General features: G+C 43.5%; 2 protein-coding genes across 2 annotated transcripts; one reads left to right on the top strand and one right to left on the bottom strand.

Annotated features, from left to right (window-relative positions):
* Positions 1–691: 691 nt before the first annotated feature.
* On the top strand, positions 692–9462 carry wnt7ba (wingless-type MMTV integration site family, member 7Ba). The gene is made up of 4 exons (XM_070991765.1): positions 692–1018; positions 2268–2494; positions 5846–6120; positions 7144–9462. The coding sequence occupies exons 1-4, from the start codon at positions 936–938 to the stop codon at positions 7621–7623; spliced, it is 1065 nt and encodes a 354-aa protein (XP_070847866.1). The 5' UTR covers positions 692–935; the 3' UTR covers positions 7624–9462.
* Positions 9463–9579: 117 nt separating this feature from the next.
* atxn10 (ataxin 10) lies at positions 9580–20547 on the bottom strand. Its single transcript, XM_070991763.1, has 11 exons — positions 20377–20547; positions 19716–19907; positions 19327–19412; positions 19148–19244; positions 18840–19004; positions 18608–18688; positions 18179–18335; positions 17804–17921; positions 17305–17489; positions 13594–13657; positions 9580–11597 (listed from the first exon to the last, which is right to left on the bottom strand). Exons 1-11 carry the CDS (start codon positions 20505–20507, stop codon positions 11413–11415), a joined length of 1461 nt encoding a protein of 486 aa, XP_070847864.1. The 5' UTR covers positions 20508–20547; the 3' UTR covers positions 9580–11412.
* Between the last annotated feature and the right edge of the window lie 1561 nt (positions 20548–22108).

Genomic DNA, 22108 nt, shown 5'->3' with positions numbered 1-22108 from the left:
GAAAAACTGAATTTCACATTATTTCACATAGCAGGAGCTCTGCATGACATGATAAATTGAAATAAATCCTAAATCACTTATTCAGGGACAAGGACAAAGATGTGAGTTCATTATGGTTGACAATACTTGTTAGTTACTATACTTGTTCTTATACCAACAAGAATTGTTATGTTAGCTTTTTTATTGTTATATAAATGTACTTTCACATGTAAAATCCATTCAAGTTGAGTTTTGGGTGGCATGGATGGTGGCGTACTTGTACCCAGATAAGTGATAGTGAATCAACCACAGCTGAAACAGGCCTTCACCTCTAATCAGAGGCAGCAAAAACCCAATATGTGCATGCAAATACAGATGATACAACTTTACTACTTTGGGCCTCAGCAACAACAACAACAAAAAAACATTACTGAGAGGGTGAGAGAGGGCTGGATGGGGGGAGAAAGAGGAGTGTCGGGGGTGGGCAGACGGGGTGATGCGGGGTGCAGACTAATCCCGGGGGCTGGTGTACCGGGAGAGGCCACTGTCTCCCACCCTTCCAATGCCACAACAGTCTCACTTTTGGAGACGTGCGTGGCACGTATCGTACATCCGGATCCCCATATGCCCCCACCCTCTCTCGCGCTCCCCCCTCCTCCCCGTCTCTCACTCTTTTCCCACCCAGTCCTCTATCAGTCCAGGTGGCAGAGCGCACTTCGGCCGTGGGATGCAGCCTCTCATCTCCGACACATGGACAGCGGAGCTTGGAGCTGCCGCAGCGCGCCACGGCTCCACTAGCTGAAGACCGCACGTCTCATCCGCGGAAAGAGGAGACGCTCTTTCGTTCTTATCCATTGGGACTTCAGATAAAAGGATATACTTGTTCGCCTCCGCCCTTTTCTTCTTATCCTTTCAAACCGCAAGAGAGCAGAACCAGTTGTGTTCGATGCGCAACCATGCTCATCATCTCGTCTCGCAGTGCGCTGCTGTCCGTCTACTACCCGCAGATCTTCCTCATCCTCACCAGCGGTAGCTACCTGTAGGTTTCTTATCAATGCACTTGCTTAACTCAGACGCAAGCCGGTTTGATTTGCTAGAAAGTAGCTGTGCCTTACGCGCAATTACGCACCGGGGAAACTCATGGTGAAGCTAGATCGCACCTTAAACGCATGAGCTGGTTGATGCAGGTGTTTTACGACGAGGAAATGCGCTCAACAGGATTATCACAGATAAAAATAAAAAGCCTTGAACGTATTGAATGAAGCAAACGGCCACATTGTTAATCTTTCTTGTGGCTATATTTCGTACTGCTGTGGCAGATTATTTTGGAAATGGAAAAAATGTAACTTGGAATATCCAGTCAACCAGAGTCTGGGAAATGTGGGTAAGAAATGCGTGACTTGTGTCGTTTAATCATTTTATTCCACTATGGGACCACAGGCTACAAGAGCTGCGGATTTGATTCCCATAAAGTGAGCAGTTATGTCATTTTCATTCAAACATGGTGCCATAAATCGAGCAGTAATAAATAGTCAATGAAGACTTGCGAGGAAGAAGCCAGTATTTAATCTGCATGATTCTTGCATGTTCTAATATGTGCGCAGATGATGAGAGAACCTGCCCTCGTGGATTTACACATTACACCAGAACCACTTTGTCATAAGAGCACCTCGTCAAACAAGGGTCATAATTGGAGAGCAGCATATGGAAAAGAGTCGTATTGGACGGCTTCATGCTCTGCCTGTAGGCGCAGGCCCGAGTAATGAGCTCTTTCTTAGGGCATTAAAAGACCCAGGCCCCTCTCAAAGAGAATGATTGCTGCACCATGCATGCCTCTCATTCATAACGTGGGCAGGTCCTGAAACTTAAAAATAGCTGTGGCGGTTCATGTTTTCTGTAACATAGAGGGGAGAGAGAGGCAGAGATGGACTAGATTTGGACCCAATTCTGTAACTATTGTTCTCTTTCATGTCTTCATGAGGGCCCATTAGATGATGCTGGTGTGATGTGGGGTAAGGACGAATCCAGCAGAGTCTGCTCTTATCCTCTCATTTGGTTTGATCCTCGTGATCACACACTGTCAACTGCAATGAAAAGTTTAGCAAAAATGCTGTTGCTTGTTAGGAACGTTTCCCCAAATCGTAGGCAGGTAATGTTCAACCAGGGCGAGCATGTTCCCAGGTTCATTTTCTTGTTGCTTCATTCCTTATCAGTCCAGTTAGAAATACAGCTGCTATCTCAATTTTTTTTTAAGTCCCTCTCATTAACCCCTGTTTCTCTCTGCCTAGGGCGCTGTCCTCTGTGGTAGCGCTAGGTGCTAACATCATCTGCAACAAGATCCCAGGACTGGCCCCCCGTCAGCGAGCCCTCTGCCAGAGCCGCCCTGACGCCATCATCGTCATTGGCGAAGGCGCCCAGCTGGGCATCAATGAGTGTCAGTACCAGTTCCGTTATGGCCGCTGGAACTGCTCGGCCCTGGGCGAGAGGACTGTCTTTGGACAAGAGCTGAGAGTAGGTCAGTCTGTCTGAAACTCAGCTTCTTTAGTTTTCATCAAGAGAGTCTAGAATACATCCATCTCAATGTAGACAGCAGGAAGGTAGGCCGAGCGAGGGGAAGAAAGATGCTGAGAGGCCAGGGGTCTTAAATAAGGCTTTTCTGCCTTGTTTTTGGCATATTTATGCCTATATGAGAGACTTCAACAGTTGATAGATGACTGGAAATGAGTGGAGAGAGATGGGAAATGATCTGCAACAAAGGACTCAAACTGGGGACACTGCGGTTCATGGTTGGCGCCTTAAACCCCTCCGCCAGCGGCCCACAAAGTAAATCCCTGGGCTGTATATATCAACATTTTCACGACAGTCAGACCAAACTAAATTTAGACACAACAAGCCTCGAGGTAGGAGTGTGGACTATCGTGTGATCAGGGCGACACGTCTCTCCTTTCGGTGTTGCTTTCATCTGCGGTGTGTCATCAGGTATGCTAATTGGCCTGACCTAACCAAAGTGAGCCATGCGGTTCGATCTTCCAGTCCTTGAAGTTGAAAGAGCTGTGCTACGGTATGCATGTTGATGAGCAAAGTTCAGCACTGCGGTTTGACATCGGCCCGTCTCCTCATTCTTCTCGAACCTCCTGTAACCGTCGTCAGTGGCATGAGAAAAAGCCGCAGCATAGCTCGACTAAGTGGCATGAAACAGACTTCGAGATGGGTGGCGAAGCTTTAATGAAAGCATTTTTGGAACACCACATGCAAGGACCACAATGGATTCTCTGCTTCGTTTAAACACTAACACAGAAAAACTGCAAGTAAAAGGCCTCGTTGGTGCCCCCAGAGGAGAGCCAGTCCATTGTTCGTGTGTGACATCACTCTGCTTGCAACACACGTTGTCACAGCAAAGCAGCCATAAACGGAATGTGAAGACTTCCTTATGAAGCAGGGCTTCATGCCTGTCTGGGTGTGCCATCTCCTCAATCGAACCTACGCGATCTGCAAACACACAAACTAACACGTCTCTCTAGTTTTAGTCGACATTCTTCCCTGTTTTATTTCTCACAGAAGCCTGTTTGCTCCTAATGTCAACCTCTTATATAAATTGTATTTCAGTCCGAAATGTTTTGTTGCGGTCGTGCAGTGGGTTTGGAACCATGTTTAATCTAGCAGCTCTGGGAGCAATCACTTTCTTCTACACGGGAGACAGGCAGACAGACGTCTGGATCCCTTTATTTCTTTTGTCAGAGGAAATGTCTCTTTTCTCTTGTGGTGTGTAAACGAACTGGGGGAGACACTTTGGACCAAGTTTTGATCCTCATGTCCTCCCTATCAAGAGAGTTTTACCAAAAAAGAACTTTGTGGAAGACTAAATCTTATCAGATCTGTATAAAAACTAAATAGGTCTGTTAATGAACGTGAAAACTCAAATACTGAGCATGTCAGATTTCCTGGATTCTCAGTGAGTTTGGTTTCTTTTTGCCATCTCTGTGCAAAAATGGAAACGCAAGCCAGGGCCATACCCCCTCTTGTGCCACTAATGTGCCATCCACTGCTTCATTTGATTGACCTGCTGGGCCTGTGAACTCATTAAGCATTGAGAAAGACCAGAGAGATTCATGCTAACCACTAATTGAAGTCAGCTCCAGCAGCTGGATGGCAACAATGGAACCCTGCATGCACTGCTGTACAATCAAAACAAATCACAGTGCAAGGAGATGGCTGTTTGGCTATTGCATGCGCCTGATGCCTTGAGAAATGCTCACCATACAATATATCTGAATGGGTCACGGATTTAGCCTGATGAGAGAAGACTTCAGAGTTTGTTATGAGTTATGGACCAGGGGAACCGCAGGCCCGATGGTTTCTGCGAGTGAGTTTGTCAGGTTGGAAGGGAGCCATAAGAATCGCCTCTACCAGAGACGCCATGCATTAATACTCAGGGCTGTTGAGAAGGACGAAGGCCCAGCATTATCCTGATTGGAGAGGGAGGATATCCTATTACCAATTGTAGTGCCAATAAATTCATTTCCCCCTCCACACCATAAATATAAATGTGTTTATTCTGAAGTTCAAATGGTGACATACAAAAGCTTGGAAATGTGCACATCTGAGTTAAGCCTGGCCACAGATTATTTCAACATGCAACACAGGAGTATCATTTGCTATAATAATGTGGACCGCCTAGGACAGACACAGAATGACACTTAAGCCGCGTGAGAAATTCCATTGATGAGAAACATTAAGACGCAGCAGCTCCAGAAAAAAAGCTCCTCTAGTCAGCCAGTAGATGTCACTTGTGTTTTCTTCATTGTACCGACTGCTGCTGAAACAGCGTTTGAATACTGATGCAGGTTGGAGATATAAAACGAGGCAGAAAGAAAAAAAAAAAAAATCTGTGAATACTTATGAGATTATATAGAAGCTCTGAATAATGCTCTGCCTCGTTCAGTTTTTAAAATGAAGTACGAGCTCTACAATCTCCCCCTGAACTCCTGATGCTTGACATTAATAAATATAGGGTAAGTACTGTAAGAGTACGTCAACATCCTCTCAGCAGTAAATATACACTCCATCTCTAAATCAGTGATGCACTGCAGAATGGTGGCTGTCTTTTCCTGAAAGGAGCAGTGCAGCAACTTAGTATTGCACTATTTAACACGATTCTTTGGCATTTTGTCTTTATTGGAAAGCTGATCGTACAGAAGCAGAAAGGAAATGAGGGACGAGAGAGAGACAAGCATGACATGCAGCTATAGTCCACCCACACAGGTGTTTTCACTTACTTGCCTGATTAGACCTCGTCTTCGGACTATGTAGGCTTGATTGACACTCCACACCTCCTGTTAGTGTTGTTGCATGTGGCTGGGTGGGAGAAATGACACGTTCATTATTTTATATTGGTTAATGAAGTTGGGTTACCTCATGTAGCTCCAGCGTAGCTCTGCCCAACATCCAACCTGAAAATAGGTCTGATTGGGCAGAATGAGCGTAAACGGCGTGGGCGTGCAGTGCCTTTAAGAAGCAGCAGAAGTCCAGTTAGTCTCAGGTTTAGCCTCTTAGTTTAGTAACTCTAATGACATCATCAGGGTTGTTTCACAGGAGACACTGTACAGCTGTTTTGACAGGCTGAGTGGCACTTCTGATGACAAGTCAGCTGCAATTCATGTGTAAAATTTACACTCCTTTAACGTGAAATGTGTTTTCCTTCACATAGGACGAAGGTCAAAACAAACCTGCACAAAACTGCATGACAGGCATGCAGAGCGCTGGGATTTCTGATTTTAGATCTACTCAATTGAAATAATGAGAGTACTTCTATTATGGTACTTTCCACTACTTTCCCCTCCAACTTAAATCCTTTTCTTCTCTTCAGGCAGCAGGGAGGCAGCATTCACTTATGCCATCACCGCAGCCGGAGTTGCCCACGCAGTTACCACGGCTTGTAGCCAAGGCAACCTCAGCCAGTGCGGCTGTGACCGTGAGAAGCAGGGCTACCACGACTACCAAGAGGACGGCTGGAAGTGGGGAGGCTGCTCAGCCGATGTCAAGTACGGCGTGGAGTTCTCGCGCCGCTTTGTAGACGCCCGTGAGATCAAGAAAAACGCCCGCCGGCTGATGAACCTGCACAACAATGAGGCAGGGCGAAAGGTAACATGAGCAAAGTCAATTTGAACGCACCAAGGACAAATATACAATACACCATGCAACACCACACTGAAGTATAAAGACATGCGACATTATGGAGGAAGAGGAAAATAGCTGAACTGGCACAGATCATCCATGATGCTGCAAAATTGATTGTGCATTTGCATCAGTTACTATAAATCCATCAGCCTTAAACTGTACAAGTGCAGAAATGATTAAACAAAGCTCCTGCACAGTAGAGTACAAGTGTGAGCGTGCGTGTGTGACAGAAATGCAACACTTGGCAGACACAGCTGCCAAAATGGAGTTGTGCCATAGCCCGACAGTCCATTCACCGAATTACCCGGCATTAAGTGAGGATATTAGAGGATATTATTGCAAGTCTCTCTCTCTTCCTTTCTCAGTGGCAGCACCAAAGACCGAGCTTCTGCACCACCGCACACACTGAGCCAACCAAAGTCTAGAGCAAACTCCCCCAGAATGTGATAGCCATGAAGGGGAGCGAGTGATTTGCGCAGTGTTCTGGACAAACAAGTTACAAGATGTTCTAATTATGAGCTCTTTTTTTTTGTCATGTTGGCATCAAGCTCAGTCACAAGGGCAAACAGTCACCTGTCAATACTGTCATCTGAGAGGATTTGTATGGCATTACAATATAAATCTGGCTCAAACCACAATGTAATTCTATATGGTTGCACAACAGCTCTGGTCAGTTTTCTCGGGCTGTCACGCCATTATGTGGTCTGAAGAAAGGTAAAGTTAATTAGAGACTACAGTCTTGGGTTATGAGTTATTTTCCCCAGGTTTTTGACACAAAGTTGGCACGCCGGTCAGCGTGCTGAAAGTTGAAGTGTCCGCAGAAAGCCCAGCTTACCAAAAGAGACAGATTTGAAGGCTGTGCAATTGCCCCTGACTGTTTCAAATTCAAGCAATGCACGCGTGTGTGCATCACAAAGAATCTATTCTCAGCTCTTCACGATCTCTTTTAATTCAAACAGACCTAATTTCTGCTCTCTGTGTGATCAGATCCTAGAGGAGAGGATGAAGCTGGAGTGTAAGTGTCACGGCGTGTCCGGCTCCTGCACCACCAAGACCTGCTGGATCACCCTGCCAAAGTTCAGAGAGGTTGGCTACCTGCTGAAGGAACGTTACAGTGACGCGGTTCAAGTAGAGCCGGTCCGAGCCTCGCGGCTCCGCCAGCCCTCCTTCCTGCGGCTCAAAGAGGCTCGGGGCTACCAGAAGCCCACGGACACAGACCTGGTGTACCTGGAGCGTTCGCCAAACTATTGCGAAGAGGACACGGCCACAGGAAGCACAGGAACGCGGGGCAGGCTGTGCAACGGCACCTCGACCCACACGGACAGTTGTAACGTGATGTGCTGCGGCCGGGGCTACAACACGCACCACTACACGCGCATCTGGCAGTGCAACTGCAAGTTCCACTGGTGCTGTTTCGTCAAGTGCAACACCTGCAGCGAGAAATCAGAAGTCTTCACCTGCAAGTAGGGAATAAGGAAGTGGAGGGCTTGGGGAGAGCCTGGAGGGAGAAGGACGATGGCCAAAGATAAGAGGGGTTATGACAAAGTGGAATTTGAAGTGAAGGACTTGGAAGTATTTATTCAACAATTTGCACATTTTTACATCCTATTTTGTAATTCTTTAAAGAAAGGAACATGAGGTTTGGAGAGTGTTGGGGAAAAAAAAGAGAGACGAGTGATTAAAAAATCGTCAGACTGTGGTGCAGGTGAAAGGATTCGATGCTCCTTTCGCCTCCAGCAAAGCGACGTGTGGAGGACAACGTCTTGCAAAGATGTTACACATGGGAGGAAAAGACAACAAAGACTATTGTTGGATCTTCAGAAGACTTTTGCAACGTGCCAACTGGAAAGGCCGCGACAGCAGAGCGCTTCAGGGCGCCATGGACGAAGACTCCTGATGGAAGATGGCAGTGGAATACTTTCAACTGTATGCTCACACTGTATTCTGTTTGAACACTGAAAATAAAACAAAATTATTTATGTAAAAAATACCTTTCAAACCTAAAGTCTTATAGGACGGATTTAACACTTTTCCTCTTATATGATCTTCAATTGCTACTGATACATTTCCAGCTGGGAGTAACCGATTTTTGGTCACATGGACTCACATTTAGTCACATTTACAGCCACTAAACAGCAAAAACCCTCTGCTATTTCATGTTTTATCCATTATCAGCTGTCAGTGGCGTATTTTGATATAGATTAGTTCTTTTTCTGTTGCACTCACATAGTCACATTTCTTTCTTTTTCATGAGATATCAGTAATTTGGGGGGTTGTGCTATTGAGTGCTGTGCTGACATCTCTCTCATGGACATATCCCTCCCACCCCCCACCCCCAAGCCCAAGCCCTTTGTTACACCAAGAGCCAAAGAGGCAGAAAATATTCCCAAACTATTTTAAGCATCCAACATGTCAGTTTGAATGGCACTTTCCACCCTGAGCGTGTTCATTGTTTTGCTTTTCGGAGGGCTCTTGACTTCTGAGAAAAGCATGTAAGCCTCATTGGAACTCCATAGAGGTGCAATCAGGTTCAGATACATCCAACATTCCCATGAACGGCAGAGACGTGGAATTCCACATGATGGCCTCTGCTTACACAAGGCCTTCCAGCGCGGTTTAGGCCTGCCTGGGTGGATGGCATGTGCCCTAACCACACAGAAGGGGGTATGAGAGGATCAAAGGCCTCAAAGCTATTTTTGGACAGCACCCTTAATGTATTCAGAAATGTTTATTTAGGCTTTATATAACTTACAAAACAATTTGAAGAGTATATTTTTATATGAGGAACGTGGCACTTTATGTCATTTATGGTTGGAAAAGAAAGTCACTATTTAAAAGTGTTTTCTAATGTCATTGTTTTCAGATTTGAGAGCTATAAATTATTTGGAATTTATGTCTTTGGATCAAAGTTCCTAAATTGTAAATACTCCACGTGTTTTACCAAAGTAGCCCGGATTGTCCATCTTGATATGATCCCTCACAATTCAACGTAGCTTATAAAAGGCGAGCGATTCATCAAATGTTGGAAAGTCAAGGACATTTTGTGGAAACCACTGTAAAGTATTTGAGTAAATGCAGCGGAAGCTTCGGCTGACCAGCTGTGCGGCGTTCGATCAAAGTGATTTCTGTGTTTCCGGTTGTCTTCATAGCGCTTTCAGTGACTGCGAACAACTGATGGTTGTGACTTCAAATACAGCTAATTTAAGTTTCTTTATTTGTTCTGTGGCGAAATCAAAGTCTGCATCACTTACAAACATGGACAGTTGTACTTTTTCTTTTTTACCAATAAAATTTGAGCATCCTTTTTTTACGCCTCTTGAGTTTTATGTCACACGTGGCCTTTTTTGGCCTTCTTAAAATCATTACGAAAGCAGTTTTTCACACACACACTTTATTATGCATTAAATAAACATGTTATCTGACCCAAACATGAAGCATATACTTTACACCCTCACAAAGAGTTTTTTTTTTTTTTTTTTTGCTGAAGGCCAGTCAAACCAGAAGGCACAAACACAATATAGCAGAGGCCAGAGGTATAAAACGCTGATATGGGAAACAGCAGAACTTCTGGCCTTGGCTGATGTGGTGCTAATGTGTTAGGAGGTGAACGGACGGCCGCGGCCATGCCACCTAATTCAGCGCGGCTGACTCGCACAGCCTCTTTCCTGTGGGGCTGAAAAGCATTGCAGCCAGCCAGTCGAGCGCAAGTAACAGCTGTTTTGTTAGCTGTCTGAAATCCTGGGGACCGGAACCGCATAAGCTCCCTTCACTATGCCGGCGGATTGAGGGGAGAGTCCAGCCGATTGTTTCAATACATTTTGTCATTAAAAATCAGAGGCAGAGCAAACAGGGTGGAGCAGGGTGTGGGCCGGCCCGTAAAGCGCTGCATTGTTGAGGTGTCAGGACCGTTCAGCTTACCCAGCAACAGGAGGAGCAGGGAGGGATGTCATTCTGCAAACTAATGCTTCTGGTCTGATTCACTCACTCACCCTTCGGATGTACACATTCAGTATGCTTTCATGCATTGTATACTGATCCAGAATCGCTATCTCACAAACAGGCAAACACACAGCTGGAGCTCAATATAAAGCACAGCATTTACTAAGTCTCTAAGAAAGTCTAATAAAACTCAAATATATCTTGTTAGGCGCAAAGAGAGGCGGTCCAAGGTGTAAAACATAACTCAGTGTTGTGAGTTTAAAGGTGGTAATGATCTATGCCGACATGCCATTCGCCCCCATGCCTTATTTATCTATAGTATTGTACAACAGGAGATAAATAGAAGAATAAGATGTGAAGAGTTAAGATGATATTCACTACACGATGTTGAGAGCATACTGTTAGAACCTCAATATAAGAAGCCCTGCAAAAGCAAGTATAGCTCCTACTGTATACTGAGCATTGCTTTTAAATGACAAAAACATGCATAGCTTCTGTTATTATTCGTTTTAGTATTGCATTACACTTAGCTGTCCTTAGATTATATTCATAATATTATGTCCGTTTGGATAAGCAGTTATTTTAAGCGTTAATGAGGGAAAAAAGAAGTCTTTCTCCCTCTGACAAAGACAGCGCCACTGAAATAGGTAAGGCGCTGAGGGGTTGATTACATCATATTTTGGTCATTCTCTGTTCCACGGTTACTGCAGAAGTCACTATGGGTCTGGGATTAAACCCCAACCCCTGCTGGTAACATCAGTATCTGAGAAAAGCGAAAAGCCCAGACACTCCGGTGCTCTTTGTCTTTGGATTAAAACACAAAGCATCGGCCGAGCCAAAAGGTACCAGCATGCGCTCGCCACTCCCAAACACTTCATTTCCCGGAGTCGGGGTCAAGACAAAACAAGAGCTCCTGCTTATGTGCCTGGGGGACCCCATGGGCCTTTTGTGTATCAAGAATACCTTAAGCCCCATCTGGGCATGAGTGCAAGCATTACTGAGGTAGAAAAGTAATTAGACATACTTCTCTGATAGAAATATCTCATTCTAAAGCTGCTTAATTTAACACCAGTGTGGCTGTCAATTACTGTGGACAGGCACAGAATTTATGTTGTTAGTGGACATGTTATTCACCTGTAGATGAAGCTTAACTATTAGTTTACATTAATGGGGCTTGTAGTAAAACAAGAGTGCATGTTCACACAAGCATTTATGTGTGCACATGTACCCTATTTCTTTCTAAATAAATACTACGCATGAAAACCTGCTTGCGGGGGTTGAGGGCCTCTTCTCTCCTGCCTGTTTCCTCTAAGCTTTTCAAGAGTCTTTCCTCACAGGTTTGAGCAGCAGGCTTCCATCTCGCTCCTCCACCAGGAAACCCAACTCCCTGAGCGCAGAGTAGTCAGCGGTGCCACGGCGTTCCAGGGTGGCGACCAGCTCCTGGTTCTGCTTGTTGTGTTCTAGGAGGTTCCTGATGGCGAAGATGGCCCACTGGCTGATAACTAGAGGCATCTGGTTAAGGACAGCAATGCGACTGAAACACGTCGTGCTTTCTTTTGGTGTTTTCTGAGCATGTTTTGTTTGTTTTTAGCCATGTTTTCTGGCAGTTGTGGCATTTTAAAACAACTAACATAGCTCATTATCAATAGCTAATGTTCATAATCTTAAAAAACAAGCCTGAACTTTTTCTTGTCTTGACTATAAAACCAAAACTATCGCTTTGCACCACTTTTAGAAGACTTTCGCGAATAATATCCAACACTAGACACGAGCATGTGCAAGCAGTTGGAGCAGGAATGCATTCACAAAATCGACTTGAAAAAACACATAAGCCATCTTTTTCTTAACAGAAACAAATGCTGACACCTGCATGAAAAAGATGGACGGAGGGGCCATTGTGTGCAAGCATGTATGAGAGAGGGGCACGGGGACAAAGGCTCAGCTCAGACTATTGACCTGGTTAAAAGACAGCCTGGCACGATGCCCTCTCTTTAGCCAGCTAATACCAACTGGTAGCAGGATGCCCACCGGGGGCTGGACATGAGAACGACTCAGGGGTGGGAGCTCAGTGACCGACAGCGTGCTCCAAATAAAACAGGAATCAGTCACTACGTTTACATGCAGTCAATATTTGGGTTATGGTCAATATTCTGGTTTCTGAAACATTCGGAATAACCTGCTTACATCCGTGAGCAAACAGGGTTATTCCTGTTGTAATCAATTGGGATATCCCGATCGAAACAGCGACGCACGGGCAGCGTATTGACGCACAGAGAACGTCATGATGCAATGCGCGTCATTTCAGCTTCTTCTTCCAGTGTCCAAAAACAACAACAACAACAACAGCAGCACGGCAGATAATGAACAGCCCGGGGCTGGTGCTGACCCACCACCAGTATTTGACACTATTCTGTCTCACTTTCTTCATTAATGGAAGGCGAGAACGTGAAGAAATAGGAAATGGAGCCGGAGCTGTGCCATCCATATCCATGCTACCTGCACTCAAAAGACCAAGATTCCTTGTGAATAGAACATGCACAGAACACAAATTAATGCTCCATTGGATGGGGATATTCATCTTCATGACCAAAAATTCGGGTTAGAAAAGGAGTAACCAAGGGGTCATATTCGGGTTTTTAAAAGCCGGAATATGAGCATGTTCCGTTTTTTAAAAAGGGTTATTGGTGTTTACATGGCCGTGCGCAACCGGGTTATTGCTGATTTTCCGGTTATGAAAGGGTTACTTGACTGCATGTAAACGTAGTCAGTGTGTTCTCAAAGCCTCAGGAACCTTCAGCTTACAGTGCAGAGAGTTTTCACTGTATTAGACAAACCAATGTCCAAATTCTTCAATAACTCCTATCTTTGTGGAGTGTTTCAGAGAGACGTTGATTCAAGTTTCTAGTCATTTTTGAGGTTGTGTTTGTAATGCTGTTGTACTGGATTGCATCATATTGAGAGGTGTTTAAATATCCTTCCGCCCTCATGCAGGCAGGGGTCTGGCAAAACAGCAGAAACACATATCAAAATGCAATCTAATACAAAAACACCACTGTGGTTTCAATAATTACCATAGAATTGACTTAATCCTCTGTTACGGTGACAGACTTGACTTCTTCAAAACAAGAGGCAGCACTTACAAGCAGCCCGAAAGACGTCAATTCTGAGCAGCCAATCAGTTGATGCGGTTCACTGAAGATGCACTGAGAGGCGGTGAACGCTATGTGAAAACTTCAACAAGTTCGTTTGGCCAGCTCGCACGCAGACTGCAGCAATCAAAGCTTGATGCAACACTTACTTCTGGTTGCACACCCACCAGCTCTGTGCGGTGCAAACATGCCAAATTCAATTCTGCAAGTGCCAGAATAAGATACACAATGACTACAATGACTTCTGGGTAGAAATATGAACAATGATTTAGATAAACTTGAAATATATGTACACAAACACAGATGTGTTTGTATTTCCAGACCATCGACTTCTGTCAACAAAGGATACACGGGTTGTTGCTGTCTATGTTGCAGTTGTCCAAGATGAGGGGGATGCCTTCCAGTTCTCTCACCTGAGGAAACAAGTTCAGTAAGACATAGAAGAATGGACGGTAAAGATGTTTGTTTTCCCTTTCCATGTTTGGCATCGCTGAAGCTTTTCCAGTAGTTATGACAACTTAATACCAGGTCTGAAACAATGCTTTTGATGACAAAGTTCTTAGCTCAATGGCAGCTAATTTCAGTGTTTAATCAGTATCTTTCCTGACAGCCTCTCATAGCATTTTCACAGCAATAGATGAGTAGCATCAATAGCACCAACAGGTTTCCCCAGTGCCTTCTATGGCGTGGCAAAAGTGTAAGATTTGGTCCAGCAGTGCAGTCTAGCCAGTAATCACTTTTTAAAGAGAAACAGCACAAATTCATTTAAAGGCAAGAAATGCATTGGACCTAAGTGTCCCTCACGTCCATGCAAAAGCAGCAATGTGGTTGCGGGTTAATTTAAGACCGTAACAACATGGTGATCTGCTCTGTATCATGTGTCGCATTCTATAGGCTTAATTGTTGTCTTTGCTTGCTGTTGCCTTCCCCTTGCCGTTGTGGTTACCCTCCAAACATGCTGGTAGGAGTTCCGTAACAAGACAAAGTGCTGACTTTGAGAAAATGTCATTTATACTGTCAAAGAAACAAAGTCGCTGACTATACAAGCACCCAGGTCTGCATTTTCCACTTTCAAAATGATTGTCTGAAGTTGCTTACATTATGTCCAAACCCATAAAGAGATGAATAACAAGCGACTGGACCCGGACTTCAGTCCGGTACACGCAGTTCAGCGCTTTGCATGCACATCTGAAATTACAATCTCTCCCAAAGGTGAACAGAATGACATTTGGTTTACTGGAAGAGATCTTAGTGAAAACAGATATGGGGTGATTTTTGACCACTGACAGACCACAGATCAGCATCCATAAATATTATAGAGAGGCCAACTGAGGGTGGCCATCCCACAAGCATTCCACAAATCTGTTTCTATTAAGTAGGACTGGATCTATAATGTGCCATAGATAGAGGTCAACTCCTCCCCATCCCCTTTATTGTCTATCTGTGCTTTATGTTAATAGTGAGATGCTGACAGATGGCGATGGAGTGAAACTGATAAAATCGCTAAAGCGAGGGAGGGAATGGTTCGCATTTCAGTGCAAAACCAAACTGTTGTGTTGAAAGAGCTTGCAGTCGTAGAAACACACAGCCTCATGCTTCATTAGATGTTATGCTCATTTGCAGTCCTCAATCCTCAGGAGATGATGCGGTTTGATGCCCATTACTAGAACCTGCACTTTAAACTTGCTAATTTAGTGCAGAAATAGGTCTGTCAATGCAAGACAAGAGGGACCTCTCAAACCTCTTCTTGACTAATGAACCCGTTGTGTTAGACTAAGGGTGCTTACTACCTCTTGAAAGGCCCCAGATCCCATTAGAAGAGGGATCCCAGTGGATTAGAAAAAGAAAAGGGAAAAAAATTTCAATATAATTTCCCCTCATTACACCGGTAGTCATTTTGAAGAAGCTGATTTCGATCACATTTTCAACTGGCAGATATTTATATTGGATGTGATATTACTAATAACAAGGCATATCTCTGCGGGACATCTGAATAATAAACCGTCCGATCTTTCCTTTGTGTTAACACCTGGGCCCGTATTCACAAAGCATCCTAAGGCTAAAAGTAGCTCTTAGTGACGTCATTCTTAGAATCAGAATTAGAATTCTGAATTTTTAGAATTTTCCCTTGGTAAGATAAAAGTTATTCACAAAGCGTCTTTGGCCTTAAGAGAGCTCCTAAGGTGAAAAACTGTGAGGAGGAGGACTTTTAAGAAGCCTAAGAGTGGAAATAACACACTGCATATAAAAGTTAAGTGGGAGTTAGAACTGAATTCTGAATTGTCTGTAGCTGACTGGCAGTCCATGTGCATGACCCAGCATACTTCAACCAGCTCTAAAGGATGGAGGGAATTCAGTTGGAAAAATTTAATTCGTTTTTTTATTACACCTCAAGTTAAAGCTAAGCAATTGGGCAAACAGCAGTACTGTTGGAGACAATGCGGACATCAGAGTGCCAGTCACCCACATATCTTTTGGTCATGTGTGAAAATAAAAACATTTTGGGAAATGGTCCTTCAAAACGTGGAGGAAATCTTGAGCTATGGAATTCCTCGTGACCCCCGGATTGTATATCTGGGACTGATACCAGAGGGTATAATAGGAAAAGTGGACATCTACTTGTTCAAAATCCTGACACTTGCGGCTAAAAAAGCCATCACAAAGAACTGGCTGAAAAGTGAACCTCCTGAGCAGACATTATGGATGGACATTGTGGATCAATTATGTTCCATGGAAAGACTGACTTATTGTCTGAAGACTAAAGAAGAGACTCATCAACAACGATGGAAAAAATGGTATATATTTAAGAGAAAGTAGTGTCTCCCCCACCTCCCCTTATGTTGTCCTTTTTTGTTGTTGTTGTTTTGTTTTTCTGAATGTTTATTTTATTCTGTTATGTGCAAAATGAAAAATAAAGTTTAAAAAAAAAGAAAAACTGTTAGGAGGAGGACTTTTAAGAAGCCTAAGAGTGTCTTAAACAGACAGGGATTGCAGCACGTACCAGCGCTTCTCACACTTGTCGCTCGTGCATAAAAGGAGAGGGAACGACGCATTGATCTGCTGGGCAATGCGAAGTCTGCCTCTTCCCTTGGGCTGTGATCCCGGGAACCAATTTCCCTCTTAATACTGTCTTATTTTCAGCCACAAGCTGTGCCAGCAGCAGGCACTGCTCTTGTGTCCAGTTTGGCCTTCTTGTTCTCTTTTTATCCATTTCGTTCGTTGTTTTGGTCATTCTGCCAAATCAAACCGCTTTTTATAAGGTCGCCAGCAATCACAGGAATTGCTGACAGCTGAGTCTGCGTCCACCACTGATAACAAATATATTAAGTAGTAAAATTACCAGCATGGACAGTAAACATAACAATAAGCAAATCAATATAATCAGCATGTGAATGAGGTACGTTCAAACATTTTGAAGCTGTGTCACAATTAATTTCAATTTGCTGAGTTTCATCATGATGACATAAAATTAATGTCACGATTACACATTTCTAAATACAGTCCAAGTTATATGATCGGGTGATCTTTCTGTCCATTCATTACTAGGAGCTCGGAGCATTTTTTATTTTTTTGTCTTTTTCCCTTTTTGTAACAACCAACTACAGCTTTTAGAAGACTGTGTCATACCTAGCAACAGGGTCAACCACACGTCCTCACTAAGATAAAAGTTTCTGTACCCTCCTTGCTCAGAGTTGCGCACAGACACTTCCTGAATCACTCTTAAGCTAAGATTCCTTGCTAGGAATTTTAAGGCTAAGTTAGGAGCTCTCTTAGAGGACTCTAAGAAGCTTTGTGAATATGGGCCCTGGTATTTTTAATGCATTCCCGTTATACTGAGAATAGATCTCTGTCCTCCAGAGCAAAACCTGAATGTGAGTAATCTGAGGTGGTATCAGATCTGCCTAAGACTTCCTTTAAAAAAATCCCTCTCACATGCTCACTCTCTATATGTTTCACCTTTGCTAATGTATAACTTCTCCCTTGGTCTGGACCAACTGAACTGAACTACAGGTGTGAAAACTCCCTCTTCTGTTCTTTCATCCATCCACTCATTCCAAACCTTGTTCTGGTTGTTGGTGTTGCCGTGACAGAGGTTTCCTATCAGCCTGATGAGGTGGGCCTTGAAGCTGATGACAGGGGAATTGGAGGAAGAGCCTCCGTCTCCACTGAAGGACGCAAAGTTTTGTGCAGCACTAAAAATATTCTTACTGGCCTTCCCTATGGCATGCACCTGCTCCAGGAGCTCTGCAGAGAAAATGCAAAGAGTGAAAAGCACAAAGAGTAGGGAGATGAAAAAAAGACTGAATTTACAGTAAACTTAAGTTCAAGTCATTACAGCAAATTACTCAGATTATGAATGTGGAATTATGGAATTTGATTTCTACAGTATATAAATTTTCTATTGACATGTTGTTTAAGTACTGTGTTTTATTTGGGTCTGGCTGTTTCACCATGTACAGTGTATTGTGTACAGATGACGTTCGGCGGCCAAATTCAGCCTACAAACTTCAGTTGTGAACCTGGTGAGAGAAGCTGTGAGAGTGTGTGTTATCATTTACCAACAGTGGTCTTTAGAAGGTCAGGATGGTCCTGTAAGAACATGAACTGCCTGTGGTCTGAGGTCATCTCACACAGCACGTCCAGCAGACTTATCACTGTCAGTGCCTCCTGCAGGACCTACAGGGGATTGCAACAAACAGGTGTCGATCACTTGAAGGAAGGATGTTGTGTGAGATCATGTTAGGGAGGGAATGCGTCAGTTAGAAAATGTAAAACTAAAACTGGAAAAAGCTTTCCAAATGTTACACACAGTTAGCTCGCTTCATGCGGGAAATACTGTAACATAGTGGAAACACCAGTTCCATAGGTTTGCTATGCTCCTCTGTGTTTTTGAGGCCTGGGGAAGACACACCAGTCAGGTTAACTATACGTACCTCATCACTGGAAGCAGAGCCAGTGGCGAGTGTTAGCACAGCTCCACAACCTTTCTGGAAGGCAGTAGCCAGGAAGCGAGCCACACTGGGAGGGACGCCACACTCCTCTGAGTCCTCCTCTCTTAACTGGGCAAAGAGTAGCTCTAATAGAGTAACTCTGAAATACACACACACACACACACACACACACACACACACACACACACACACACACACACACACACACACACACAAATGATCAAATTCTGATTTATTTGTTTTACACAGCATCCTAACTTTTTTGGAATCAGGTTTCCATTCTCTATGTGTACCAAGTAGCACTCCATAATAGGTAGCATTAGCTTTTTTGAGTACATCAACTTGCTATTCTGCAGTATCAGAAGTTTGATCAGTTTCTGTGTAACATAAGAAGGTCATTTAAAATAGTACCTTTCATGGTGAGACATCCCAGAGTACATACTCTCCACCAAAGCTGAGGACTTGAGGAAATGCTGGGTAGCAGTAAGAACCCTGACAATGAACAAATACCAAATAAAAACTTTATCGACAAATAGTAGAAGAGCAGCTGGTAATACCTTGAAATGATACACACACAGCGAACTCCTTAAACATATGAACTAACAACTGCTTTACACACACCAACGCAGACACACACGCTTACGTCCAGTCCAGGTCAGGTTGGGTCCTACAGAGCTCCATCACCCTGAGAGCAACATGGATGTTCTGCGGCTCAGACAGTTCTTCCACCTTGGTTTCATCCAGACATGTGTGGAGTACCATGGAGCCATAGTTTAACGCCTTCTCATCATCAACACTGAGCAGTTCCCTGTTGACATGTTTGGGTTCACTCAGTGTGAGGACAAATAGCTTGATATACTGATACAGAATGTACATGAGTGTAAATTCTTTTTAAAAAGCATTGCTTACTGTGTTAAAAACATAATTGTACCTGTGCCACACAAAACTTACAATAGAAGATTTGGGAAGCTCAGTTGCCAAATGTCATCTTTACACATTTGGTTTCCAACCGCCAAGTTACCAAGGAACTGGATCCCACAACGAAGTGCTGGAAGATTTGGAAAAAAAAAAAAAAAAAAATCAGTGTCAAAAACATTTACTGAGAACCAATCACCTAATTTTTGACTTACGTTCACATATGTCATCTCTGCTCTCCAAATCTGCGGTCAGAAGGAGGCTCAGGAGTTGCAGAGATACCTCAATAAAGCCAAGTTCCCTGAGAAAAAATGAGAATTATATTATTAAATGGGGTATGTTCAGTTGCTCCCTTGCTTGGGACAAAATAACATGAACAAATACTGTAATCTAACACAATAGCACTATAATAACACCCACAACTTTGCAACATTCAGTTAAAATGCTTGTTGAGAGTGTAAGTTTTTAACTATACGATCTGTGATGTTCATAGATCTTCCCCATATTCTCCCATGTACTAATCCAGTGTCCTTGATCTTTGAATCTGACAAATACCGTGTTATTTTCATAGTCTTACCACTATCTGCATTGTGTCTAGAGTTACCTGAGCAGACTCTGGTTGCGAGTGCTCTGCACGCAGGCGTTCCTCTGAGCCCTGAAGCACTCAGCAGTCAACTGCAGCTGCAGGGGGACAGACTGCAAGTCCTGATCCTCACTGCTGACAGCCTGCAGCTCATCACGCAGTTGGGAAAAGACCTTTAAAAGAATGGAGAATGCCTCCGCCTCCACAGCATCTCTGGGAAAAAACAAGGATGACAGCATGGTTACACTGGTAGCCAAGCCTGGTGGTAACCAGGGGCAAATGTGGGAGGTTGAACAGCCATTTGAATTTGTCAAACACAACTGCTTTGAACTGTAAAAACTGCCGCATTTGTCCTGCCATGACGACTCAACACTTCAGGAGCCACAGAGAGTTTACAGGCATCCTTTGTAAAACACACTGTTAAATCAGTCTGAAATTGAATACTTCTTAGTCAGCTAGATTGCAGCTAGATGGCGGAATGAGCTTTCACTTTACTGTTTAACACAGAAACGACAACAAACGGGCCTGAATAATAGCAACAGTAATGGACCAGTAACATTAAAGTACGCTGGGCGTAATATTTTACAGTACGTAACCGACAGTTGGACATCGGACTAGCTTAGCCGATAAGCTAACACCCACAGTTTCCACATAAAAATGTGGTAAATTGCTTTGTTCACACCTGTATTCCTTGTCCCGTAACGTAGTCGTAAATGTTTTTAAAAGCCGCAAGTGTTCAGGGCAGTGTTTTTCATTCAAAATGCCAGCGAAAGATGCTGAAATGTCCAAGTTGCTGTTGATGTTAGCTGCCATGTTTCCCTGATTCACGCGGAGTGGGTGGGACGTCCGGATGCAGTTTAAGAGGCTATTGGCTCAATGCAGGATAAAGGCGGAGTCAGAGCATGTGCTGCTGTTGTTACACAGCTTCCGAGAAGACAGTCACGGCAGTGGAGGATGTCGTGTGTCAGTGTCAAAAACACAAAGAGACACACTAAAGTGAGAACTCTGAAAATGTTAATTCTTTAACAGCGGGTTAACAGTGGTGGGAAGCTAGAAGATACATTTTCTCCAGTATTGTACGTACTTACTTACATCTTGTACCTACTTTTTACTCCACTACATTGAGATTCTAACAAAACAAAAAAAAAAAAAAAAAAAAGATTAAGAAATTCTGATGTATTATTAACATAAGCCTTTATTGATCCCCGGATTAAATTAACAAGATACCCACCGATATATGAAGTAATAAAAATCAGCCCCACCTTTATAGGCTACGACATTAAAGTGACGTAAACATGACTCAGTAATTATAATCAATATCATAGACTACATTAGTCTGAAATGGATCATTCTGCATGATGAGTTCTTTTTCTCTTGGTATCAAGTATGTATATATTAATGTTTCAACTTTATCATCTGCAAAAGGCAATTTGCAGCTGGGTGAAACAGTAGCACCTTCTAAATAAGGCAGCCTTTATAGAGGGTTTTTTTTTTTTTCAATACTAACTAATACAGCAGCGCCAGTATTGGTTGTTACATCCATCCATCCATCCATCCATCCATTTTCTATGCCGTGGTTGATACAGTTTCAGCTTTTTTTTTTTTTTTTTAGCTCTTTTGGTCATCATTTTTTATGCAATTTACCTGACAGTCTCCTGAGATTGACTTTGGCCTCATCCCTATCTACTTTTTACAGTGTTAGTTAACACCATTTGCTTATGGTAGGCTATATCCTCCATGAGATTAAATGTTTGAGAGCTCAAATTACTGTCTACCTATAATGAGACATACCCACAATATTACATTTTCTGAGATATGAGTTCAGTACAGTACTGAGTACTGAGGTGCAGCTGCATTCATATCTGAAATCCATTCACCTAAAGCAGTGTTTAAAGATCTGAAGATCAATTCATGTAACCCAGGCAAGTTGTGGCACAATTGTTGCAGCTGCAACAACAAAGCCACAGGGCAAGCCCTTGGGATTTCAATGTTGAGTGGCAAACTTAAGATTACAGGATTTTCCTCCCTATGGTTGTCCCCTGTGTTTTCACTGGCCAGGCACCGCACAGCAGTGGTTAAAGGCAGATCAATGTGGAAGAGAGCTGATTATGGATGGTAAGAAGTATCCACCTCAAGCAATTTGTCAGCTTTAAGATGAGGTATTCAAGGGTCCAAACAGTCCCAGTATAGGAGTGCCTTTATTCATTCTTTGAGGGGAATAACTGGAAATATCCTCACAAACTGGAAGTGGTATGGTACGATGGGGAAGCTGAAGAGTTCAGTTACAAGGAAAACAGGCAATCCTATCAGATGTTAGTTATTCTGAAAACCTCAGTTATGCTAACTAGAAGACGGCTAGTTTAGTCTGCAGTGGTAGAGGGTCTAGAAGGTTTCAGCGAAAAACATGGACACAA

The sequence above is a fragment of the Chaetodon trifascialis genome, chromosome 22 (genome assembly GCF_039877785.1).
Source record: "Chaetodon trifascialis isolate fChaTrf1 chromosome 22, fChaTrf1.hap1, whole genome shotgun sequence".
In the NCBI taxonomy this organism is placed as follows: Eukaryota; Metazoa; Chordata; class Actinopteri; order Chaetodontiformes; family Chaetodontidae; genus Chaetodon; species Chaetodon trifascialis.
This window is presented reverse-complemented; position numbering and strand designations above follow the sequence as displayed.